The 27,216-nt window shown below is 42.1% G+C and overlaps 1 protein-coding gene across 1 annotated transcript in view; it reads left to right on the top strand.

The window, feature by feature from the left end:
- SLC22A3 (solute carrier family 22 member 3) overlaps positions 1-27,216 on the top strand; it is a 93,095-nt gene that overhangs the window by 61,709 nt on the left and 4,170 nt on the right. Inside the window, exons 6-10 of the mRNA XM_068550788.1 lie at positions 12,651-12,748; positions 12,868-13,082; positions 20,178-20,286; positions 21,033-21,145; positions 24,430-24,529. Of these exons, the coding sequence (XP_068406889.1) occupies positions 12,651-12,748; positions 12,868-13,082; positions 20,178-20,286; positions 21,033-21,145; positions 24,430-24,529 (635 nt within the window). The remainder of the gene's footprint in view (positions 1-12,650; positions 12,749-12,867; positions 13,083-20,177; positions 20,287-21,032; positions 21,146-24,429; positions 24,530-27,216) is intronic.

Raw genomic sequence — 27,216 nt, 5'->3', positions numbered from 1 at the left:
CTTTATTGGTCTCAGTACTGAGCCAGTTTTCTGAGTACCAGCTAATAAGCAGATGCATCGTTTCTTAAGTTCCCATTTCTGAGTCTAAATTAGTTTACAACCTAAAACCTGTCTACTATTTTTAAGGAACCCAATAACTCGTAACTTACATATGTGCTCCTGGGCTTCAGATCGGGGCTAAGATGCAGGCGCCTCGCCAGTGTTATCAATGAATGTCCCACACCTATGAAGCTCCACGTGGCTGGAGATACATGAACCAGATAATGAACCAGATCACTTAGACCTCAGATTCGTATACAACCAGCAGACAATCATGTTCACGCTCTTGGCCTTAAAAGATAAATACACGTTTGTTAGCAAATGCCCAAATATCAATACTTATCCTCTAAAACACGCTTTCTGATTCTGGACTTCGCTATCTAACTGCCCATCACCGAAGTGAAGGAGAAATACCCTTCAAAGCCGGAACATCAGTCATGCAAAAGCAGAAGGGATATGAATGTCCCCCCAGGATACTCAAGTATTTCTTTAAAAAGTGAGGATTGTCTCTGGGAGAATAATGCCTGCTCTCCATGCCTCTCAAAAGGAGGTGACAGCGTATGAACGTACTTCATCAGTGTAGAACAAGATCATGATTTTCAGACCCACCAACACCTTCATTAGGTGTACTTGGGGGCTCAAATGGGACTTGTTAACTGTTCCATTCCCAGGGCAGCGACGTAAGCTCCTAGTCACAAGCTTTCAATGGGATGGCAGGTCTACCCAGGGCTCCCTCTTCTTCTGTGTTACAATTTTATGATTTATTTCAGTGATAAACTAATTAGTGCCTGTCAATTGAAAAAGCAGTAGAAATAACCCTCATTTCTTTTTAGGAGTTTTAAAGGTGTGATTTTATCAAAAGGACTTATTATTTATAAGAAGCAAACAAAATTTCATGAAAACTGCAATTTTCCCAAATTTAAGTTGAAGTCTTAGTTTAATTACTTTAAAATAGAAATTTAATACTTAGCATAATAAATTCCTATGAAGAAGAGGGTATAGACCAGAGGGCTTTTTTGTAAATGTGAGAAATCTATGGACTCTTTATCATTCAGGATAAGCCAGGTGTGCATGTAACAAACACTCCCCAAATCTCTGTAGATTAAAACCACAAAAGAGGGACTTCCCTGGTGGCACAGTGGTTAAGAATCCGCCTGCCAATGCAGGGGACATGGGTTCAAGCCCTGGTCCAGGAAGATCCCACATGCTGCGGTGCAACTAACCTCGGGCACCACAACTACTGAGCCTGTGCTCTAGGGCCCATGAGCCACGACTACTGAGCCCACACGCCACAACTACTAAAGCCCATGTGCCTAGAGCCCGTGCCCTGCAACAAGAGAAGCCACCGCAATGAGAAGCCCGCGCACCGCAAAAAGGAGTAGTCCCCCACTGGCCGCAACTAGAGAAAGCCGGGGTAGCACTGAAGCCCTGACGCAGCCAAAAAAATTAATAAATAAATAAAATTTTAAAAATAAATAAATAGAAACCACAAAAGAGTAACTCCTGTCTATGCCACGTGGATTCACTGGGGGCTCCTCTCCTTGTCACAGGGTCCTCGCTCTTTAATCCAGGCTGTCCTAGCAGCCACTGCCTGGACCATCGCAGAAAAGGGGGAGTTTTAGAGGGTCCTGCTTCAGCAATTAAATGCTCACAACTCCTTGGCAAATCTGGGGAGGGGGCCCCACTCAATCACGCAGGACCAAGCACTGCAATCCTATCACGTCCCTGTGATGGGCTGGGGAGGGAGGAGAGGAAACCAAAACATTTTTGGCAAACAGCACTCGTGAGATGAGTACCACCATAGATCTCTTTTAAAAGAAAAAAAAAATTAAGAATACAGAATTCAGTTTGAGAAACACTGACTTAGGAAGATACATGCTTTTGAATGCAAATGATGACTACAAAGTAGCTTTCGCCTTCACAACTGGTTAAAAAAAATAATTTGGTCAAAGTGTAATCACAATTTCAAGAGTTCTTACTGAAAAATAAGAACTATGACAACTGATTTCTTAGAGAAACCACAACTTTGGGGCATTGTGAGAGCAGAAGTAAGATGGTACCCAAGGCGCGAAAACTCTCGGAGCACATGTTAAATAGAGGACAAGGAAGGGCAGCCAGGCCTCTCCTCAGTCACAGCCAGCAGGCAGGGCCAGCTCAGCACAGGGATTTAGAGAAAACATCCTGAAAAGATGCCTGTGAACCTAGCTGATGGGGAACACCAGAGAGGACGCCAGGACCACTGCCAGCTTGCTGAGAGGCTGGTAAGAGCTGGATGAAGGAAAACAAGACAGGGAGCCAGTCCCGGAGAAGACGACCCGCAGGAATACAGGAGGCAGCTGACCCAACCCGAGGGCGCTCTGAGAATACCATCCTGGACTCGCCCTACCACCATGGCTGGGAGCACTTGTGTGATGGAGTTGATGTCGCCCTGGCTGTCATTGGCCTGTATGGAAAGGGCTGGCAACCCAGAGACAGGGTGGTAGTGCCTTACGCTCCAGGCCCAGGCGGAAAGACACCTGCCAGGAATCCTACTGGGTGAAGTTGCACTTCGGCTGGAATCCTGCAAACACCTGAAGCCCTGGAAAAGCTAGAGCTGGGCGTGTGCAAGAGCTAACAGAGCCTAGTGGAAAATATCCCCCAGCTAGTGAGGAGAAAGTCCATCGTATGAATTTATAGTCTATTATTATCTGTGTTCTTATTAAAATAGTTGCTGAAGCATTCAGGAGACTGAAAAGAAATGATGATAAGAATGCGGATGGGTGGAGATGTGGTCTGGCTTTTATTTGTGACGCAGCGGATGATTTGTTTCATTTCACACTAGCTTTCTCCTCTCTAGAAAAATCCTTGGCTAACTAGTTACTTACAGGTACTCAGTTTGCCTATTTAGAACTAAAAATTTGTGTATCTAGACATGTTCCTATGGTTTAAGACACTGGACATTCTTTTTTTTAATTTATAAGTCTTGGAGTTTTTTATTGAGATACAATGACATAATATTAGTTATAGGTGTACAACATAATAATTTGGTGTTTGGTGTATTGCAAAGTGATCACCACAATAAGTCTAGTCAACATCCATCACCATACATGCTTAATAAATTATTTTCTTGTGATGAGAACTTTGAAGATTTGGTCATGTAGCAACTTTCAAATATGCAGTACGGTATAATTAACTACAGATATCAGACTATACATCACATCCCCCTGATTATTTTTTTGGACATTCTTTATCATTTGATATTTAGAACTTTTCTGTTTCAGCAGCAATCAGTGACATTTATTGGTGCCATTGGGGAGTTCAATGACATGCTTAATCCCATCCACTCACATCAAATTTTGGTGTCCGACCCCTGCCAAGTTCTGAGTCTTTAGGGTTAGAGTTTTAGAACTGAGAATGCAATCTGTTTTTCCCTCTCTCTGTCATGTACTTTAACACCTCTCCTCCCTCAAATCCTCACAGATTTGTTTTTAAGAAATGAAGAAGTGTTCCACCACGTGACCCACAGCTGCAAGCCATCAACCTTTGCTGATATTAAGGCTGCACTTTGGATCCCTGGGGAACTCTAGAAAGATGCACTTTTGCTGTTCCAGGGAGCGAGTCCAGTCGTGGGATGGGAGGGGGACTCCCTCTCGGGCCAGATGCAAACTCTCGGAATAAATATTTCCTCTACAGGGCATCCTCACAAAAGAGCTGGCTGAGCCCTAGGTCCAATACAGGGACCACCAGCCGTATGTGGCAGTGGAGCCCTGACATGTGGCTGGTCTACACGGAGATGTGATGTGAGAGCTGCACTGTGGATTTCAAAGATTTAGTGTGATGTAAACACATCAACTATCTCATCAGTAATTTCACGTTGATTACATGTTGAAATGATTGTACTGGGGATAGATCGGATCAAATGCAACATAGTCTTAAAATTAATTTTGCCTATTTCTTTTTACCTTTTTAATGTTGCTACTAGAAAATTTAAACCGATGTAGGTGACCCTGTATTTTTATTGGACAGCGCTGGTCTAAGTGTCTGGAATTTGATTTTAACTATTTTAATAAGCGTCAAATACTGATGATCATTTTAAATATGAGCATTGCTTTACCATATGAACTCTGTATGGTAAATATTTTATCTACTCTTGTTTTAAAGTATAATGAGGTTTTAAAAATTTTTCAAACCACTGTGGGTAATTTCGCAAATTCTCTTTTATGGGTGCCAGGCAGCATTATTGCCACCTAGAAGCCGGCCAGTGTTCTATGATGTTAAACATTTACTCCTGGACCTTCTGGTTCTGGCCTTCATCTGACTGATGGGGGTGTCCGTGAGGCAGTGGCGGCGGGGGGGATTGGTGTACCGCAGCAGTCACTGTGTACTTCCCCCTGGCCTCACCCAAGCTCTCCAGCTCCTGATGCTTCTAGAAAAGACCTATAGGTCATTGAACTTTGAGGGTGACTCCTGGTCCTCCAAATCAGTGAACCCCGAATCCTCAAGTAATATTTTGTTCACACAGACTTCTTAGAGAGTAAAAGGTTCTAGAGAACAGAGCATGTTGGGAATTTGTGATGACACTTACTAAGTCAGTGTTAGATTCAGGAAGAGATGAATTCCCCTTCTCATCAGTGGTTTCACCTTCCCTTGTGAAATATGACAACTGTTGAAAAATCCACCCACTGAGATCAAGCAGGTGAAACTGCAAGGCTGGAAATGCAGCCACCTGACACTATTCCCTCCCCTGCTGGCGCCAGACCCTGCTGATCATCTGGGTTCTTCCACCTAAACCCGGGGGACTCATGTTCCATCTTGGCCAAGAAGAATAAGTGCTAGGAGTCAGCAGGTGAGGCAGGACTTCGTGGACCATCTGGGCTTCTCACACGAGTCTCCAGGGAGGTTGTTAAAATGCAGATTCTGATCCGAGGTAGGGCATCTTTAACAAGCTCCCTGGTGACCACACTGTGGACTCATGGACCACACTTTGAGCAACAAGTTTCTCCAAGCGTCATTTACTTGTATTCACATTTGTGAAAAATTACCCTGCCTAAGGCCTGGGAGATCAACAGTGCCAGATGAACATTAAATATACCTGGTAAACTTAAGAAAATCTAATAAAAAAGAAATCCATTCCTTTTTTTTAAAAGGCACAATGACAGTTGTCTTTACAAGGGGATTCATGTAGGACTACCTTGAAAAGAATCTCCCCACCTAGTGCATTGTAGCACAAGGTATGGTTTACTAACTGAAAAGATTTTTGAAAGTGCCAAGTGAATTATTGCCTGGAAGTAAAATATCTCTGAAATGTTGTAAAAATAATATTAATGTCAACTGCCTCCATTTTTGAGCACTCACTGTGTGCCAGGCATGTGTATTGCTGACCTTAAACAAAATTAACAACAATTGTTATTTAGCACAAATGAGTTTATTCGGGAATAGCAGAGGAATTACAATTTGGGACACGCAAAGTATGGCAATCCATAGCCCAGTCTGAGGAGACAAAGGGAAGGTTAGCTTCTATTAGGTTCTGGGAAGAAATTGGGGAGGGTCGTTTTGAACAAAGGTTCATTGGAGGATGAGAGTTTGGGGTTGTGACGGTTTCACCTTGGTGGCGTTGATAGGCAGTTTGCTGTTACTGAGGATTGTGGAAATCTTTCTTCCTCTGCTATGTAAGTTGAGGTGCGGTGTATGTGCTATTCGTATGCTACTGATGAGAGTTTAAATAATGCGTTGGTAAGAAAATGTTCTGACTAAAATACAGCATCTCTAGCCTGACCCTGGCTGGTTGTCTCTCTCTTTTTTTAAAAAAATATTTTGTATTGAAGTATAGTTGATGTACAATGTCGTGTTAGTTTCAGGTGTACAGCAAAGTGATTCAGTTTTACATACACATATACCTATTTTTTTCAGATTCTTTGCTCTTATAAGTTATTACAAAATATTGAGTATAGTTCCCTGTGCTATACAGTAGGTCCTTGTTGGTTATCTATTTTATACATAGTAGTGTATATATGTTAATCCCAATCTCCTAATTTATCCCTCCCTGCCTTTCCCCTTGGGTAACAAGAAGTTTGTTTCTTGACCAGAAACCAATCCCATGTCAGGAGAGCTCTGAACACCATATTTATAACAGATTGTTATTTACAATGTCTTTCTCTTCCTTGGCAATTTAAATTAAAATGTCAACTTCAAGAAGTGTTTCAGAAAGGCACCAGAAAGAATTGTAAATAGAGCTGGATTAATCAAAGGAAGATGACTAAAGTATGCTTTTAACATCATTGTTGATGTAAAGCAAAAGTCTTGGCAGAACTAAAAGACACTTAAGAGCCAAATAGAGCAAATAGCCATCAGCTCAGTAAATGAGTATCAGGACACCAGCGTGTACAGTTTACCTGTGAGCAACCCCTTTTTCAACGAGTGTCATTACTAGGTAACAAGACTCCAAACAGACAGATGTTGCCAGGAGAATTTCCCATCTTCCTCTGCTCCTAATGAAAGCAGGCAGACACCACTTAGATGGATAAATGTATGACAAAATACAATGCCAGGTTAGATACGAAAGATAACATTCGGTATGGTTCCATTTATATGAAATTCTAGAAAGGCAAACTGTAATGACAAAACGGAGATGAGGGTTTGCCAGGGGCCAAAGCTGGGGGCAGGGAATTGACTGCAGAGAGACAGGAGGAAACTTCTGGGGGCGATGGAGATATTCCACATCATGATGGCAGCGGTGGTTATATGACTCTACACATTTGTCAAAATTCATTGAAATGTAACTTAAGATTGCTGAATTCTACTGGACATAAATTATATTTCAATACAGCAAATTTTAAAATCTATCTATCTATCTATCTATAATAACCTGACATAGCATCTCTATTCTTTTTTTTTTTTTTTAAATTAATTAATTAATTTATTTTTGGCTGTGTTGGATCTTCGTTTCTGTGCGAGGGCTTTCTCCAGTTGCGGCGAGCGGGGGCCACTCTTCATCGCGGTGCGCGGGCCTCTCACCATCGCGGCCTCTCTTGTTGCGGGGCACGGGCTCCAGACGCGCAGGCTCAGTAGCTGTGGCTCACGGGCTTAGTTGCTCCGCGGCATGTGGGATCTTCCCAGACCAGGGCTCGAACCCGTGTCCCCTGCATTGGCAGGCAGATTCTCAACCACTGCGCCACCAGGGAAGCCCCAGCATCTCTATTCTTTTGTATCTGACTCAGACTATGCAAAATCTGGTTACACTTTGGCAATAGAAAATAAACATGATTTAATTTAAAAATATAGAGCTAGAAGTTGTTGTAAAAGAATAAGAGCTGCAACAGTCACTACACATGAGTTGCCAAGACTTTCCTGGATGAATTCCATCCAAGATACGGCTTTTAGTCTCTCAAGGTCTTTGGACACCCAGAAAGTGGGTCATCTTTCAGAATATCTGCGTCACTGTGGAGAGCGTGTTAGTAAATCAAAGACCAGCTGGATCTGTTCTTAAACTGGCAAAATACTTGCTTGGAAGCACTATTAATCCTTCCATTTACTGAACGGGGAAAATTGGTTTTATGGTCTTGATTACCTTCAGTTGCTATCAGCACTTCATATTCTGTTGGTGTAGGATATATACTAGGCATTAAACTTGTGCTTAGGAAAAGCAGATATCATGTGACTGCTTGATTCTAATACATGTTAAAAGTTTGAAATTAAGACTAATACTAAATATTTTTACGGAGTAAATTTGAGTAGTGAAACAATTATTTTCATTCTTTAATGCAAAATTATTTTGCCTAAAGTATTCAGTTATTATGCAAAAGCATTGCTCTGGACTGAATTCTCCAGATAATTCTGCTTTTGGCAACAAGTAACAGAAAACCAGCCTAAATGGGCTTAGACAGTAAGCACAGTTCCAGGCTCCTGGATCTGGGATTCTAGAGATAGAACAGCATCCAAGGTTGTTTAGACCTGGGTCTCCACACTGAGCCATGGTTTCCTCCCCTTCTGCACTCTCCACTGGGCTTCTCTCCTGGGGGTAGGATGGCTGCTAAGATCTATTTGAGCCCACCCTTTCCTCATTAATTCCCTGAGGGGAGAGAGAGAAGATTCCTCGGATGCCTCTGACTTAAAGGCAATGAAGGACTTTCCCAGAAGCCCTTTTTCTCATTGGTTCAGATTCGGTCACATGTCTATCCCTCATTGGTTCGGATTCGGTCACATGTCTATCCCTCATTGGTTCAGATTTGGTCACATGTCTATCCCTCATTGGTTCAGATTCGGTCACATGTCTAGCCCTCATTGGTTCAGAATGGGTCATGTGCCCAGTCACTGACATAAAGGATAGAATTACCCTTAGATGATCAGACATCCGCCTACAGTTGGAAAGAGTCAGCTTCCCTGACAACACAATTGATGAAGTATGTGTGTGTGTGTGGGGAGAGGGGGATGGTGTAGTGTGGGTTTCTACTAAGAAAAAGAAAGGGAGAGTGATACTGAGTCAAGGGCAAAAAAAGGTACATAATATCTAATTTAAATCCATCGCTTTAAAAGTGAGTTATCTTTTCTTGCTACAAAAGTAATGTAGGTTTAAATTTTAATTTTAAGAGAATATTTATAGCCAAAAAGAAGAAAGTAAAAGCCACCTTAATCCCACTACCTCTGAGAACCATTAATGATATGATACAAGCATACTTTTAAATAATAAAATAAATATTATACTCTGCACACTGCAGACACAGTACAGCATAATGGTGAGCAACACAGACTCAGATAGCAACTTCCTGGTTCAACTACTTCTTGTCTGTCTTTGTTGGGTTAACTGCTTAGCTTTCCTGTGCCTAAACTTCTTCCTCCCTATAATGGAAATAATAGTACCTGTATAAGTTCGTCCAGCACTAACCTTCTAGTTCAGAGGTTGGCAGTCTACCGCCTGCAGGCCAGACCTGGCTTGCTGCCTGTTTTGTAAATAAAATTTTATTGGAATCCAGCCACAGCCATCCATTTATATATCCACTTATGGCTGCTTTCACAGAGCAGTGGCACAGTTAAGTAGTTCCAGCAGAGACCTGATAGCTCACACAACCAAAAGTACTTACTATCTGGCCCTTTGCAGAAAGAGTTTGCTGGGTTAGACCATCAGATCTCTATTGTCTTGTCAAAATTTAACATGTCATAATTCTGTGGTCATGTAGTAACTTAACTAGCCTGGAGACCTGATCAGGAAAAAGTGACATCTGCAGAGCAAGAGATATTTATTTTATGAGTTAGAAAGAGTTAAGAACCATGAATAGCTGAAAAATCTACAAAGGTGTTTAAGCGTCAGATTATCTATCTGAATTGACTAGAGATCTGGAAATATGTGAAGTATGATTTCCCTTAAACTCTGGGATGTTGACATTGGATGGACCAGAAAGAAAGTAATTTGTTCAGTCTTACCTAAGAGATACAAGTCATGGCTATAGGCAGAAAATAAGAAGATTGAAGAGGAAATAAAAGAGAGTCCATAATAAATTGTTTTGAATATTGCTTTTGAAAAGAAAGGATTGTCCCTACCTGTGTGCTCTGAGTCAACAGTGATGTACATGTGTACATGAGCAGAGCTGTCAGCTCTCCCTGGAGAGAAGAGAACAGTCTGAGATGAACATGACCCGGGTCTGAGTTGTGGAAAAACCCTAAGTGAAAAGATAAGAATCACTGGAATAAGTGATACATTCATGGAGGAAAACGGCTCTCATATGATGAGTGGTTTTAATCTTGAATTTAAAGGTCCTCAAAATCTAAATTATTTTAATCAAGGCCAACTTTTCCATAAAACAGTGTTTTAACTAAAGATTAAATACTTGGTCAAGTGCATAATGTCCTTCTTTAAAATTATACAGAAGTCACTGTCAACTGCAAAGAAGTTTTCTAGAATAAAAAGCTTTTTATACAATTAAGCAATGCAGTGAGAGGATTAAGAACAGAGGCTCTCCATCAACTGCCTGGATTTCAAATCCTAGCTTAGCCACCTTCCTTCTATTGAATCCTTAGTGTCTTAAGCCTTGTTTTTCTTATCTATAAAATAGGATCAATAAAAGTACTAACTTTAGAGAGTCTTGATGAGAATTACATGAATAATTCATGTAAAGTACTTAGCCCAGAATCTAACAAATATTGCACACTCCATAGAAGTTAGCCATTTTAATGTGGGCAATATATAGAAACTAATTGTGAAAAACATTTTGGTAACTAACCATGTAATAATATACGGTCATCCCTTGGTATCTGCGGAATATTGGTTCCACAACCCTCTGCAGATACCAAAATCCTCAGATGCTCAAGACCCTTATATAGAATGGGTCTCAGTTGATGCTCTGTATCCACAGGTTCTGCATCCACAGCTTCAACCAATCACAGGTCCCACAGTTGGTTGAATCCACAGATGCAAAACCTGTGGATGTGAAGAGCCAGCTGTATTGTTGTGATATACTAAGTTCTTTCACTTACGGTATTTCTGCTTTATTTTTGGAGCAGCAAAGGTGAAGGTAGGGGTCTTGGAATTTCGAGGATTAGCTCAGGGAACATTTTAATAAGGATTGTATTAGTACAGTACAAGTCGACTTGCTGCTGAAACACCGCAAAAATACAGTGACAGAAAAGAGAAAAGTTTCTTTTTCTTTAACATGCCCACCCAGAGTTGAGTAGCCCAGCGCTTAAGGCAGCTCTGTTCCATGAGGTCCTCTAGGACCCAGGTTCCATTTATCTTGTTTCTCCATCATCGCCTGCAATAGGTTGTATAATCAAAGCCATTTCACCAGCATTGTCTTCTTCCATCCTTCAGGAAGGGAAGACAGTGAATGAAGAGCAAGCCATTTCCTTTTTAAAGGATGGGACACAGAGCTTGTACACATGGCTTCTGCTCCCACCTCACTGCTGAGATCTTAGTCACTGGGCCACCCGTGGTTGAAAGAGAGGCTAGAAAATATGACTTTAGCTAGGCTGCCATGCCCCCAACTAAAATTCCATGGGTTCTGTTATCAAAAGGGAGATGGAATCAATTAGCAGTTTTCCACCGGTGTTGCTATGGTAACTACTAATATTGTTTCACTGACCCCAAGATACTGTTAATTTTGAGACACATCATCATTTTATGCACCACTCAGTAAGAAAAACCATGCTATTGAAACTGGGCACATTGCTTTCTTATCAGCCGAGTTGATAAGAAAGGATGTGTGTAGGACACATCCTAATTTCGAGATTTTTAAACTGTGAAGAATGTGTGTCTTGGTATAGAAGAAATACAGCACTGGAAAGACTTAGGAAAAGAAAGTGATCTAAAGACATCCATTTTGCAGTCTTCTTATGTGTGTGTGCCTTTCCTTGGAGCAAGCATAGGCAGCAGATATGCAGCTTTGGTTGACCTGTTGAGCGTAATGTTTAGAACAGGTGATTGACAAGGTATTGTACTATCAGCATGAATCTAAGTCAAATTCCTATGACTGCTGGTAGAGGGACTTTTGACTGAAAGTCTTGGGGAAAATTTGCCTAGATTTTCACTCATTCTGGACCAGATCTGGAGTTGAGTAAACAGACAGTGAGGGTCCTGTTTTTGCTAGCCAGGGGTCTCACTTAACAGAAGGACAAAGACCGAGGGCTATACTCTGAGGGAACAGACATGGCCAAGGCACTTGACTTCCTGTCTCAACATTCAGTCATCACCCAAACACTGGCTGAACACCAAGCACTTTGCTTGGTGCCACAATGCAGTCTCTGCCCTCCAAGAACTCCAGAGCTCATGCAGGGAGAAAAATAAGTAGACCTGTTAAGGCATGCAGTTGTGTGTGGGCTATGATAGAAGTCTGGTAAGTACAGGCACAGACTGGGGATCATCAGTTCCGAAGACCTCCCAGTGGCAGGGAAATCCGGACTGGGGAGGTGTAAGGGACTCTTCAAGCAGAAGTAACAGAATATGCAAGTGCATGGAAACGTGAAACAGTGGTCACTTCAAGGGGACCGAGTTATGATCTCTTTGGCACACAGGGCTAGAAGCAGTGGGTATGTTCAGCTTTGTTTCCTTTACAGTGCCTTAGACATAGGAGGCAAACAGCAATATTGGTTTAATCGAATTAAAGAAAAGACCAACTTCTTGGATGGCCAGATAGAGATGAGCTGAATTTCCTTGGATCAAAAAGATGCTGGATTCCAGTAAATGGACAGAAGCAAAAAGATACCCTTGGTGCCATGCTTGTTCGGGAACTTACCATTATTCTAGCTTATTTGGCAACTTAAGGTTTGAGGATTTAATGGATAAAGGAACTTGTTTGGAACTGCTTTCACCAGTTTTATGCTTATTTTCTCCAATTTAATAAATGCACAAATGTATTTTACTTTAGAACACACCTTTTATCCTTGTTTACTCAGAGCATATAGTACTGCTGGTATTACCGTTAAGAATAGATTCTCAATGCAGCAAGCACATCTTTGTGAATTTGACCTATTACAAAGGCTAGAGAATCAAACTTCTTATTCTCAGGTTTTAAGATGTAATAATGAAAGACCCTGGTCTGTTCAGTAAGATCATATGGTAGCTTTGAATCTGGTCAATGGCAAATCTATAATATGCAGATGTTTCTTGCTGTATATTGCTACTGAAATCTGCTTCTCTCATATAGATCACTGTTACAGATGAGGAAGTTAGTAATCCATCCTTTTTAGATCTGGTGAGAACTCCCCAAATGAGGAAGTGCACACTTATACTTATGTTTGCTTGGTAAGTTTGACTTGTGATGGATTCAAAAGCTTGTGTCAGATTTACAATGCATCCCGTTCTTCAAATCAGGTTGAAGTTATCTCTTACTTGTTCGCCCTTGTCTTTCCATGTTGCTCCAGGTTCACAAGTGCTGTGGTTTATCAAGGACTTGTCATGCGCCTGGGAATTACAGGAGGCAACCTCTATATCGACTTTTTCATCTCAGGAGTTGTGGAACTGCCAGGAGCCCTCTTGATCTTACTAACCATTGAGCGTTTTGGTCGGCGCCTACCCTTTGCGGCAAGCAATATAGTGGCAGGAGTGGCATGTCTTGTCACTGCATTCTTACCAGAAGGTAATTGTCCCCTAAGTCTGTTTGGTAGCCAAGAACTTGAAAAAAATCTTAAAATAATCAAGAACGGAGAACTTAATCTTTAGAAAATGGACCATAGCATCAAAATCGTAGTGCCAGTCATGCTCTAGTGATGTCACTCTATTTTCTACCTAACCAGCCTAACTACTTTGAGTATAAAAGATTGGCTCTATAGAGGTTTCTGTTTTCTCCATTTCTCAGTTCATTTATGGATGAAATAGATGTGTGAAATCTAGCTTGGAGTGATGTAGTTTACTTTTTTGAAAAATTTTTAATTGAAGTATAGTTGATGTACAATACATGTAAGTTTCAGGTGTACAATATAGTGATGCATAACTTTTAAAGGTTATACTCCATTTATAGTTATTATAAAATACTAGCTGTAGTCCCCATGTCGTACAATATATCCTTGTAGATTATTTTATACCTAATAGTTTGTACCTCTTAATCCCCTACCCCTATGTTGCCCCTCCCCGCTTCCTCTCCCCAGTGGTAACCCACTAGTTTGTTCTCTATATCTGTGAGTCTGCTTCTTTTTTGTTATGTTCACTAGTTTTTTGTATTTTTTAGATTCCACAGATAAGTGATATCATACAGTATTTGTCTTTCTGTGTCTGACTTATTTCACTTAGTATAATGCCCTCCAAGTCCATGCATGTTGCTGCAAATGGCAAAATTTCATTCTTTTTTATGGCTGAGTAGTATTCCATTGTATATATATATACCACATCTTTATCCATTTATCTGTTGATGGACACTTAGGTTGCTTCTTGGCTATTGTAAAAACACTGCTATGAACATAGGGGTACATGTATCCTTTCAAATCAGTGTTTCTGGTTTTTTCTTGGATGTAGATCCAGGAGTGGAATTAATGTAGTTTATTTTTGATCACCTTTATCCAACTTAATTTTGTGATATCATTGACCCTGTTTCACATTTCTTCCACATGGCCAATCCCATGTGAAACACTGAGGTTGCAAAGGGAAGGAAAACACGTCTTGACTTCAAAAGATTGACAACCTAGTGAGGAATATAGACACTTTAATGTTCTCACAACAAACTGTGATACAGGAACGAATAGAATGATTTACAAGATTTAGAAATAGGAAAAAAAAGGTGCAAGAAGTGATTAATCCATGGGGATAGGCAGGAGAAGCTTCCCAGAGGTGAGAACTAGGCATGTATGAAGAAGGAAAAGAAATGTGCCCTACAGAAGAGAAGGCTAGGAGTGATTTTACAAAGGAAAGCATGGTTCTCAGAAGTACGCACCACCTTTGATGGTTCGGGAACCAAACATTCTTTGTTATCACAGGAATCTCCTGGCAAGGAGGCTGAGGGATCATCCGTCACCAGTGGAGATGGCCTCACAGCCAAGGCCAAGCTAAGAGCTTGGGCGTGGTCTTGTGAGCTTCAGGTGGAGGACAGGTGCCCTCCCAGTGGCTGTTGCAGTTTGGACAATGGCAATGGGGAGGAGAGAGGCTGAGAGCAGGAATCAAGGTCGTGGCAGTCGGGCCTGAATGGGAGACGGTGATTTCAGAGATGTTTCAGAGTTAAATTGGGGGGAGGGGGGGCTTGATGACCGGTGTACGGTACAGAGGTTGTCAGTGCCTCCAAATACACTGTTAATGGAAAGCCGGTTATCTCTGCCTCAGAACACAGCGGGCACTGGACAGAGGAAGCCTTTCAAACTCCCAGGGAACGTGTGTTTTAGAGCAGATTTATTATTTCAGCTTTTCAGGAGGTGTGGGGTGGGAGGTGGCTGGCAGAGCTGGAGTTTCTGGTAGTTCTTTGTGTCAGCACAAGAGAAGCTGCCTTTTCTTTTGCGAATCCTCTGCGGATCAGGGAAGAACTGATAATATTGTGGAAGTCGAAACAGTCAGACATTTACAGATGAGTTTACTAATTAAATAAGGATTTATGAAATCCCAAAACATCAGATAGACCCTATTTAAATAAAATTACAGAAATGCCCATCTTCAGAACAGAAGGGTGGAAAAAAAGATGTGAAGTCCTGTCATACTGGAATGGTTGATGATAAACAGAACTGACTATTTACATTTACCTCATTTTTCTTGAGCGTATTAGTTTCCTAGTGCCGCTGTAACAAAGTACCACAAACTGGGTGGCTTGCAACACAGAAATTTATTCTCTCACACACCTGGAGCCTGGAAGTCTGAAATCCAGGTGTGGGCCGGGCCATGCTCTCTCTGAAGGCTCTAGGTGAGGATCCTTCCCTGCCTCTTCCTAGCTTCTGGCGGTTGCCAGCCATCCTTGGCATTCCTTGACATCATTCCAATCTCCGCCTCCATCTTCACATGACCTTCTCTGCATCTCTGTGCCTTAACTTAACCATTATATCTGCAAAGACCCTATTTTGAAATAAGGTCACATTCTAAGGTTCTGGGTAGACATGAACTTTGGGTAACACTATTCAACCTACCACATTGAGTTAACACATTATAAGAGCTGGGGAAGATATTGGCCAATGCACATCTATTTAGTGTCTATTAATTTCTGCCAGTAAACTAGGAATAGAGATAGTGCAGTGAACAAGACAGATGTGATTTCTGCCCTCGGGAATTATGCACAATTTAGTTGAAGGTGACAAATCAGGAACATTGGAGACTTCACTGTTCTTTCTGTTTTACTTTGGCACTTTTTAGTTTTAGGTTTAATTTTTAAATGTAGTTCCCTAAGACAACGTCATCTGTTCTCATTGCATATGGAACAGGCATCAAATATTAATTATGTATTCATTGCATATGAAGTTAGGAAAGTGGAGAGAAAGATTAATGACTTAAGTGTGGCCCATCTTTCCATTATGTAACTTTCCCCAGAAGATTTTCTCTGGCCCTAGACTGACTGGGATGACTTTAATGTGTGTTGCATTCAGCATGATCCCAGAAATCATTGAAGAGCATATGTCCAAGCCAATATTGAAGTAACTAAGTGGGTGAGAATCAAGCTATTTTATAGAGAACACTCTCATATGGTAGAAAATATAAGGCAAAGGATAGACTTTTCTGTTTGGTCCGATCAGTTTTATTCTGTAGACAGAATTGCCCAATTTAAGCCTTAGAATTGTTCTTAGCAACATTGAAAATGAATTGCTCTTATTCTGGATGCATTTTTATTTGTATATTCTGCAGATTCAGCTGCTTTTATAGTCACACGCTGGTCATAATTGACTGCTAAGAATAAGTTCAAATCCCTAATGCTGTGTGTGAATACCAAATACTAGCAGAGGTTCCTTACTTGAGTTGACATCCTTACTTCCACTTAAGGGAACTTCGGGACTTGGTTACTTGGGCTGTTGAATTAACATTAGAAAGACTTTTCCTCTCAGCCTTTCTTGACATCATCACCAGGATGACTGCCCCTGAAGAGAATACTGAGTAGCCTTTTAGGGGAATCAGCTCTAAAATTATCTCAGAGAAAACGGTTTAACCAACTTTCCGTCCACTAAGCATGACTTTTCATGGTCTGAAGAATAAGATTCTGGAAAAGAAAGTCTTTCAGGCTGTATCCTCATCCAAGACTCACTGTTTCTGACCCAAATTTTTTAACTCTAATTAAAGCCTAAAAAATAAAGAGCTTTCTAAATCCATACTCATCTGCCATCTTTAATTTGACTTTATTCAAGATGGCTACAAACCCGACAGTTTGGGTAAATCTTTTTGAAATGAAAAAGTTGTCTTGGACTTTTCTCTTTAAGTAAAAAGTAAGTCTGTTTATCTTATTTACTAGGAATTTTCACTACATTTTATTTCAGAACTCAGAGCAGCTGGTGCATTCAGAGGAGATGTAAAATTGTATTTGTTTAAAATCCTGCATCCTTTCTTCAAAAATTGAGGTATTATTCTCAATAATCTCTACCAGCTTGACCAAATCCCTATCAGAGGGACTTTCTTTCTCTGTGTTCTCAGGAGTTCATGGGAGGTAGTTTCTGTTTCAGTCTTCATTCTTAACTTGTCTTGTTGTTTTTTGCCATTGCTACCGAAAGATGTCTATTGCCGCTCCAGGGTGAACTTAGCATATTGCAGGGATAATCAGAAGTTTTTATGTGCATACGTTAATAGTCACACATAACTTACACCTCCTATAAATTGTTTTCATTTTACCCTTTAGTTAAAATGAACAGTGCAGTGCCTTTGGGACTTCTCTTTTGTTCCACATTTCAACAAAATCTCTGTCCAGTGCAGTTAGATACTGGCCTTTACTTCTTAGAAAGAGTTGAGAGTCTTGAGAAAACTTGACAGCATTTTCTTAACGTTTTACTGAATTGACTAGTTATTTATCTGTATTCATTGAGCTAACCACATACATTTCTCATGGAGGGGGGAGGGGGTGTGTGTGTGTTTCAATTTGGTTTCTTGGTTTTTGTTTGTGTTTGTTTTTCCGCAGTCAGTTATAAACTTAAATTGTCGTTGAAGTTGTCAGTGGGACTCACTTGTAGAGCTGTCTTGATTCAGTAGAAAAAACTATAGCTTAAGAACCTAACCTGGATAATCAAGTTATCTCCACGGGAGCCAAAAGCGTTCTTCTCAGCAGCCTGAGAGCAGCGAGAGGTTGTCTGGCCAGGCCGGGACCCAGGAAATCTGAGCACCAGTTGCCACTTTCCGTTCCCCAGCATCTGGCACTGCACCACCTGCTCGCTGAAGGAAGGGGTGGAATGCATTTCCTAGTCCCCCTCCCTGGCCTTCCTGAAAAAGTAAAGGCTAAATAAAACACTTGTTTACAACTGGGCCGGGGCAGACGGCAGCCCAGTGCATCAGCGCGACTCTGCCGTTCTTCACTCCCTGATGTGACGTTAATGTGAGCGCTGCAGGTGTCCTCAGCTGGGAAAAACATCAAGGACACCAGGACGTCCTCGGCCAGTTTGCAATCAACATGTAACAAACTGGAGCCTCCCAGCAATGATCTGGATTCTGGAACCCTCTTTTTCTCTGCTTGCCCTCCTAGGCAATTGTTTTATTGAATGAGTTTTAGCTTTTTTATTGGTTGAATATTCTCTAAAGAGAACACACATAAGGGGAATTCCCTGGCGGTCCAGTGGTTAGGGCTCCTCGTTTCCACTGCAGGGGGCACGGGTTCGATCCCTGGTTAGGAAACTAAGATCCCGCATGCTGTGTGGTGCAGAAAAAAAAAAAATACACGTAAATCTACCGAGTTTCATCCTCTTCTTTCATCCTCCTCATTCATGCGTACTTTTCTACTAAAAAATTATATATTCAGGAAAGCGTGATAATTCTAGAAGACAAGAGGACTGTTTAGTGCTGAGCAAGCATAAATAAATATGAGTCTAAAGGGAGAAGGTTTCCTTTTCAAAGATGGAAGTCAGGCATATGCTGAACGCCCTTGGCTTTGCTTTGGAGAGCAGATAAGCTGCTGTTCACGCAGTCATATGTCCTCACCCAAGTCTACTAAGAAAGGATGGCATAAAATCAAAACTATTGATACAATGAGATACCACCTCACACCCGTCAGAAAGGCCATCATTAAAACATCTACAAATAACAAATGCTGGAGGAGGTGTGGAGAAAAGGGAACCCTCCTACACTATTGGTGGGAATGTAAGTTGATGCAGCCACTATGGAAAACAGTATGAGGTTCCTCAAAAAAATAAAAATAGAGTTGCCATATGATCCTGCAATCCCACTCCTGGGTATATATTCAGACAAAACTTTCATTCAAAAAGATACATGCACCCTATGTTCATAGCAGCTCTATTCACAATAGTCAAGATGAGGAAACAACCTAAATGTCCATCAACAGATGAATGGATAAAGACGTGGTATATACATACAATGGAATATTACTCAGACATAAAAAAAGAATGAAGTAATGCCATTTTCAGCAACATGGATGGACCTAGAGATTATCATACTAAGTGAAGTAAGTTAGACAGAGAAAGACAAATACCATATGATGTCACTTATATGTATGATCTAAAATACAACACAAACAAACTTATCTACGAAACAGAAACAGACTCACAGACATAGAGAACAGACTTGTGTTGGAGGGGGAGGGATGGAGTGGGATTTGGGGTTTAGCAGATGCAAACTATTATATAGATGATGGATAAACAACAAGGTCCTACTGTATAGCACAGGGAACTATATTCAACATCCTGTGATAAACCATAATGGAAAAGAATATGAAAAAGAATGTATATATAACTGAAGAAACTAACACAACATTGTAAACCAGCTATACTTCAATTTAAAAAAAAAGGATGGTATCAACTGCACAACTTTTAAGAAATTTAGAGCACTGACTTTTTAGAGCAAAAATGGTTTATGCCTTCTTTCCTTAAAGCACAAAGGAAAGAAAATATTTAGTAGAGAACATTTGGCATTTCCCACTAGTTACTATGGAGGAAAGGAGTGTTTCCTCATATAACCAAAGCAGCCCTAAAACAGTTCATTTTTAAATGAATGAACAAACCAGTATTAAAGAATCTGGCTCCTTCTGGATGATTTCTTAGGCAAAGTAGAAAGACTTGGGATGAGGGAAATAAGGAAAGACATACGCCCTGGTGATGACTCACGGCCGAGATGTCCCCTCCCGGAGATCTCAGTCCTCGGAGCCTTGCTGCTCTTTACAAACCAAAGTCAGTTTCAGGTCCAGATTTTTCCTGGTCTGTTGGGAACAGTGATTCTGTGTGTCATCACTAAGGGGTATGAACAGAAGGAGGACAAATGGGCGTCAGACTGCTGTGATGGTTTTCAAGGGCACAGGCAAAGACTACCTTCCAGACAGAAGGCCGGTGTACTCAGGCCCTCTAGGAAGGCACTGCTTGGAACATTGTTTTCAAGGTAGTGGCTTCTCAACAAATGCCTTGGCTTGTATTTCTGTAATCCAACCCTGCTCAGGAAGGCAGCTAGTGCACTAAATACTAGCTGTCCTCCTGGTTGTTGTTGTTGTTGAATTTTGGCTACAATATTAGAAGGTATCTATCATTTGCACTTAAAATTAGCAGATTTACGGCTGGGAGAACACTAAGCAAATGCCCTTTGTTGTTTTGTAAAATTGTATTGAAAGCAGACCCTTCCAAATTTTCTGTTTTTGCAGGAGTACCCTGGTTGAGGACCACTGTTGCTACCCTGGGAAGATTAGGCATAACCATGGCCTTTGAAATTGTTTATTTGGTAAATTCAGAATTGTACCCAACAACATTACGGTAATTCCAACATCCGTATCATGGTTTCTCCTAAGTAATTCTGCAGCCGCATGTTTGAAGTTGACTTAAAAACTATGAAATAGTTTTCTTAGCTTGGCGACATATTAGCCTGGGCTGGATTCAGCCAGTGGAAAAGCTAAGTTTTGAGTGGTAGCTGCTTTTTGCATTATTATCATCAATATCTTCATACACAGTTGGGGGTTTGTGGAAAGGCACTAGACTTGAGATCAGAAAATCTGGGTAGCGTGCTTGCGTCACGGGTTACATCTTCTTTCATCAGCAGCGCTCTGTGTAAAGGCTACAGCCTCTGTTCTGACCACACTCCACAGCCGATTATTGAAGGACAAAATGAAACAATGTGCATAGCTAGTGCAAATTGGCCTGCTTTCTTGGGGGAATATGCATGAGCACACCTTACTGCCAATCTGGGGTGCCAAGGAGACACATAAGTGCCACAGAGCAGGCTGGGTAGTGAGCCGCTGTTGGAAGATTGATCTCCACCAATACTGTAGACCCGCGCCCGCCCCCAAGTAGCCTCACTGTGACTCAGCTTTTACCCAGCTGTGAACTGGTGCAGGTTGGAAATGATTTGCTTAGAGTATGAGAGAGTAGAAATTTTCGAAGTTAAAAACTACAGAAGTGGGAAATATTGTTACAATTCCTCTGTTACTTAGATATCTGAAAATGTTACGTATCTTGCATTTATTTGAATACTTTTTGTTTAAAACAATTTTTTTGTTCTGCAGGAACTTTGGAGTTTCACTCTGTTCAGGTTTATGTGATTTTGGGGGAATCATAGCCCCGTTTCTGCTCTTCCGCTTAGCGGCCGTTTGGCTAGAACTACCTCTTATCATCTTCGGTAAGTTCTCACTTTATATCCTATTCTTAAATGCTCTCATCCACATTTTTCACATTAATAGAAGCTAAAATGATCATCAGGCTTGATATCAATTATAACCATTTGCTCTTTTTATAACAGCTGTTTCTGTTTTGAGGAACCACAATGAAATGTGGACCCTAAACCATTTAAATTTACTTTACATTAAGGGTTCCTATAAAAAAGTGTTCAGTTTAGCTTTCTTTGTTGAGGTTCTGAGTTAAAATCAAAGATTATGAAACTTTTTTATAATATTGTGGGACATAACCAATAATTTTCCAAATAGGACCAAATCATAGGACCTTCTGTGTGTTCAAAACAAGCCTAAAAACAAATTGCATTGTTAAATGCTCCACGTCTCTCAATATTGTATCTGCATGTGCTTTGATGCTAAGCACGCCATGCCAAAAGATCAGGGGACACAGAAGCCCTTGCACACACGTACCATAACCTCTTTGATGCCCCTCAAGTTCATACCCTCCTTCCTACCTTCAATCTTCATGAAACTCATGAAGGGATAGAACCATAGCATAGGGAGGGCCCTTAGGGTAATTCAGGCCAGTGCATCTCCTGTGCTGTTCCAACCTTTCTGCCCAGATCTCCTACCCTCCTCAGCAAGAGAGGATGCCGGCTGGCCCCTTGCTCACCTACCTTTCCTCCACCTCCACGTCCTTACTCCCGGTAGAGGTTTTTCACCCATGGCTCAGCAGTTTAAGCTCCAATGAAAACATTGCGTCCGTGAGGGCATACATCCGGAGGAATGCAGGAGTCCTTCAGCTGTGCTAGGGACCATAAAGTCGGCTTCTAATCACTGACACCAGTGATTCCGTAAAAGATCATTTCAAACTATTTCATGGGACCTGATAAACAAGCTCAGCATTGATTCTGGGCCAGCGTGAAAGAGCAAAGAGAGGCCACTGTGCAAACAAGACAGAGCCGCCTGACGGCCCAGTCCCTCAAGGTCGGGGCTTGCCTGCGAGCCGCGCTGGCTGAGCTGGGCACTCGTGCTGCAGGGCAGGCCCAGCTTTGCAGAGTCTGGCTGGGGAGGGAGCCGCCTTTCCAAACAGGCAGTCACAAGAGAGTGTGATAAATAAGGGCGCCATGAGAGCACATCACAGGGATCCCTAGCCCCGTGGAGTCAGGGGGAGAAGGTCAGGGAGCAAGGAGGCCATGTGGAGGTTGAATAGGAATTATCCACGTGAGAGGTGTGGGCTGGTGCTCTAGGCAGTGGGAAGGCCTAGAGTAAGAGGAAGTTGAAGGACAGAGTACAGTGCGTAAGTTGGGGCCTGAAGAGAGATGAAACTGGGCGGGTGAGCTGGGGCCGGACCATGGAGGGTCTTCCCCGATGCGCAGAGGGTCTGCTCTTTATCCAGAGAGCAGAGTTTCAAGCCGGGCTTAACAGTGTCAGGGTTGCATTTTAGAGACGTGACTCTGATGGCAGATATGCCCATGAGTTAGAGGGGCACAATGCTAGTGGTGAGACGATTCAAAGAATGTTGGTGTAATCAGGTAAGAGATTTCATAAGGACTGGGTCTAGGGTGATGGCACTGAGAATGCTGAGGAGTGGATGGATCCAAAAAAGTATATTGGAAGTTGAATTGGCAAAAGGGGGTGATTGACGGGGCGAGGGCCAGAGGGACCAGGGAGCTGGGCAGCCGGCCTCCGGGCTGGCAGAACCATAGGTGGCGGGACCAGCCCTAGTTTAGTGAATGTCAGAGGGGCCCATCTACAGGAGGACGTGGAGGGATACTGTTTGGGCTGTTTGTAGCATGAGGTGCCTCTAAGAAATCCAAGCTGAAATGGTGAGAGGCCAGTAGGTTTGGTGAGCTGAGTCGGGAGCAAAGTGTGGCCTTGTGATGAAGGTTTGGAAGCCATCTGGATGTAGATAACCACTGAAACCATGGGAGTGGCCAAAACCCCCTCTACGGGGAACAGGACAGAGTGAGAGGAAAGAAGGGGGCCCAGGACGGAGCCCTGAGGAGCGACAAAGCATCCAGCGTAAGCAGAGGGAGAGGAGCCAGCCAGGGGATGAGAAGGGATGCGAGAGGAGCAGGAGGGAAGCCGGGAGCGCGTGGGGCAGGGAAGCCGGGGGGACAGTGGGTGAGGTCAGCAGCCGCCAGAGCTGCCACGAGGCCAGGCCAGGCAGCAGGGACGAGAAGCAGGGTCACTGCACCTGGTGGTGGCAGCAGCTGGCGGCCTGGCTGGAGCAAGGCCAGAGGGGACACTGAACAGAACCAGATTAGAGCAGGTGGAGATGGGAGACGGCTCCGGCCCACCAAGGCCAACTGTCAAGTTTTCAAGAATTGTTGAGCCAGTTTAAACACATCCATCATTAAAAATTGAATATGTAAAATAGATGGAAAAGCAGAGGTAACAAATACGCACGCCTCATCAGTTCCTGATCCACGGAGTTTTACTGCATCCGCCCCTGAGGCTGGCGCGTCCACTGTAGTCCATGGTGGAGGTGCTGCCGCCCGTCTCCCCAGGGCCTCGCTCGCGACGTCACGCTGCTGGTTTGAATCACACGCATCCACGATGGGCGTATTTACACCACGGAAACAGGCAAATGCTGCTGCAAATCAGGACTTTATTCTCTGGAGAGCTGGCTGTTAGACATTTACCAGCACAGCGCTGGGATATGAAGATGTGTAGAAAATAGGAGAGGGTGGTGTTTCAAGAATTGCAGTTCTAAAGAACGGAGGAAGGGAGAGTGGTGAGGTTGATAGAAGGCTCTTTAAAGAGGAGAGATTTGAATACGTTTCAGGGCGTCCACTGATGGGTTAAGGGTGCTGGAGGGAGAAGATGAATCACTACAGTGAGCAGCCCAAAAAGACTCCAAGAGATGCTGTTGGGCAGATGTGGGCACCAGTCTTGCGGGGTCACATGATGGAAGGAGGAAGGGGAGGCGCAGGGTGCAGTGAAAGGATGCTGAGGGGCTCCTCACTGGTGGCGTCTATGTTCCCCGTGAAGTAGGAGGTGAGGGCTTCTCGGAGTGTTTGGCACTCAGTAGGTCCTCAATAAATTGTGAAACGAGTGAATGAATGGATGGATGCCAAGAGCACAGGAGCGATGGAACTGTCTAGAGTTTGAGGAAGGCTGAGAACCTGTGAAATCATGACAGAGGAACGCTGGGCAGGGTGACCAGAGGGCTGCTGCGGGGCAGGGTGAGTCCAGAGTGAGCACAGCGGCTTCCAGAATGAGCAGGGGGCCATGAGGGGGCGGCTGTGCGTTCCCGGTACCGTAACGCCTTTCTCCTGTTCCACAGGTATCCTGGCATCTGTCTGTGGTGCTCTTGTGATGCTTTTGCCTGAAACCAAGGGCATTGCCTTGCCAGAAACAGTGGATGATGTAGAAAAACTTGGCAGGTACGGTGCAAAATTCAACACATCCTAATTAAAAGCAGCATTTCAAACCCACTGGGAAAGGACGGTGCTAAGAAAATTGAATATCCAGGGGGGAAAATATAATATTAAATCCCTATCTTACATCTTAAGCAAAAAATTCAAAGTAGATTTAAAAGGTTAATGTAAAGCAAATCTCTAGAAGAATATGTTTTATTTTTTAAATGTGGTTATGAAGAGGGAAACATTTCCAAATAAGGTGTTAAAACTCAGAAGGAATCTAAAGGAAAGAGACTGATGATTGGACAAAGTAGAAATAATTTAAATGTGCATCAAGAGGCAACTGATGGTGAAAATGATAATATATCTATAAAATAATTGAGATATATCTATATGGAAAGACATGGAGAGATTTTCAAGATGGATTACAAAGTGAAAAGTCACAGAACAATGTGTTATAGTATTTACTAAAAAATAAAACCAAGAGTAATCCCTCTCTATAGCTAGATGGGAAAATAAATGATAGTCAGATGATGATAGAAGAATGATCGACCGATCGATAGATAGATGAATGATAAGTGCTACATAGACAGGTAGAAAGAAGATAGGAGAAGGACAGTGAGAAAGAGACTGAATTTGGGAAAAGGGTGTCTAAATGGTGTACAGGGAAAGTTAATATCCAACCAACATATGAATATGAAATATGTTTTTGTTATATCAAGAAAAATCCACAGTACACATATTCTAATCTCCTCTGAAATCTTTCATAATAATAAGATAGGAAGAGAGAATATGAATATGGGAATGCATAGGAAAAGATCTAAAATGATAAAATATACCCTCTGGGGATAGAAATGGTTCGGGAAGAGGGGTGTGGAAGGGAGGACATTACTTTTATACCCCATAGACTTCTGAATTGTTTGATTTTTTTTTTTAATTACACCTCATGGTCTTGTATCATTTGTGAATTTTATTTTTTTTTAATTTTTAAAATTTTCTGGCTGCACTGCGTGGCATGTGGGATCTTAGTTCCCTGACCAGGGATCAAACCTGTGTCCCCTGCATTGGAAGCATGGAGTCTTAACCACTGAACTGCCAGGGAAGTCCTCATTTGTGAATTAAAAAAAAATAATTTAACAGCTAATTTTATTTATTTATTTTTAATTTATTTTTGGTTGCATTGGGTCTTCATTGCTGGGCTAGGGCTTTCTCTAGTTGTAGTGAGCGGGGCTACTCTTTGTTGTGGTGCACGGGCTTCTCATTGCGGTGGCTTCTCTTTTTGCGGAGCACGGGCTCTAGGCACGCGGGCTCAGTAGTTGTGGCTCGCAGGCTCTAGAGCACAGGCTCAGTAGTTGTGGTGCACAGGTTTAGTTGCTCCACGGCATGTGGGATCTTAGTTCCTGGACCAGGGATCGAACCTGTGTCCCCTGCATTGGCAGGCAAATTCTTAACCACTGCACCACCAGAGAAGTTCCTAACAGCTAATTTTAAAAATAAAAATCAATCTTCTTCTAAACAGTGACCTAGAAATTAAGAGTATGGATCTCTAAATTTTTTAAAAGTGTATCAAAAGTATTTATGACAAGACTGAAATGTTAGTAACCTCATGGCAGTTTTATTCTTCACTTGACAGACTGGGAAGAGAGTAGAAACCGACCTTTTTTAGGTCCTTATATACGTGATCAATGGTTTCACGCATGTCATTTCATTTAATACTCAAAGTGATTGTGTGCAATACAAGTTCTTATCCTTACTTTTTTGTATACTAGGAAATCTATGCTCAGAAAGACTTCACAACTTTTACGTGCTAGTACTGGGATTGATATTGTCCAGTGTACAGGTGTGACTGTTGTTTTGGGTAGTTTTATTATCTTATGCTGTATCCTACTTGATTATGAGTATTTTAATAGCAAGAATCCCCTGGTAGGATTGGAAATTTCTCTCTTCATATCCTCTTTTAATGAGGTCCCATCCCCCTCCCCAGAAATAGGCAACCATTGCTCAGAAGTGTTTTAACCAGACCTTTAAAACTTATACAGTGATTTCATCGTCCTATTTCTTGACGCTATTTTGAAAAATAAGATTGACGAATCATCTCAGAACTTTCCTAAGAAAGGCTTATCAGTGTACTCAAAACCAAACCACCAGCTGACTTCTAACAGGACTGGCCAATCAGAGGACAGGTAGACATTCGTCCCATGAAGTAACCCAATCAGATTCTTGTGCTTGTTTGTAATTAAACTGATAGGTAATGGCTTATCCCTCAACCAAAGCTCTACCTATGTTTTACCCTAAAACAATGCTACGTGAAGTCTGAGGTGAGGTGGGAGATTCTCTTTAAGACATTGCCATTTTATAAACCAAAATTAAGTTAAGAAATTTATAAAAGGGGGGACTTCCTTGGTGGTCCAGTAGTTATGAATCTGCCTTCCAATGCAGGGGACTCGTGTTCGATCCCTGGTTGGGGAACTAAGATCCCACGTGCCACGGGGCAACTAAGCCCACACGCCACAACTACTGAGCCCCTGTGCCACAACTAGAGAGAAGCCCGCACGCCACAGTGAAAGATCCCGAGTGCTGCAACTAAGACCCGACGCAGCCATAAATAAATAAATAAATATTTTTTAAAAAAAATTTATAAAAGGTATTAAAACTGTCCTCTTCAATATTACATAAGTTTGAAAATTTCAAAACTGTTAGTTTTGTTTGCT

The sequence above is a fragment of the Eschrichtius robustus genome, chromosome 9 (genome assembly GCF_028021215.1).
Source record: "Eschrichtius robustus isolate mEscRob2 chromosome 9, mEscRob2.pri, whole genome shotgun sequence".
In the NCBI taxonomy this organism is placed as follows: Eukaryota; Metazoa; Chordata; class Mammalia; order Artiodactyla; family Eschrichtiidae; genus Eschrichtius; species Eschrichtius robustus.
This window is presented reverse-complemented; position numbering and strand designations above follow the sequence as displayed.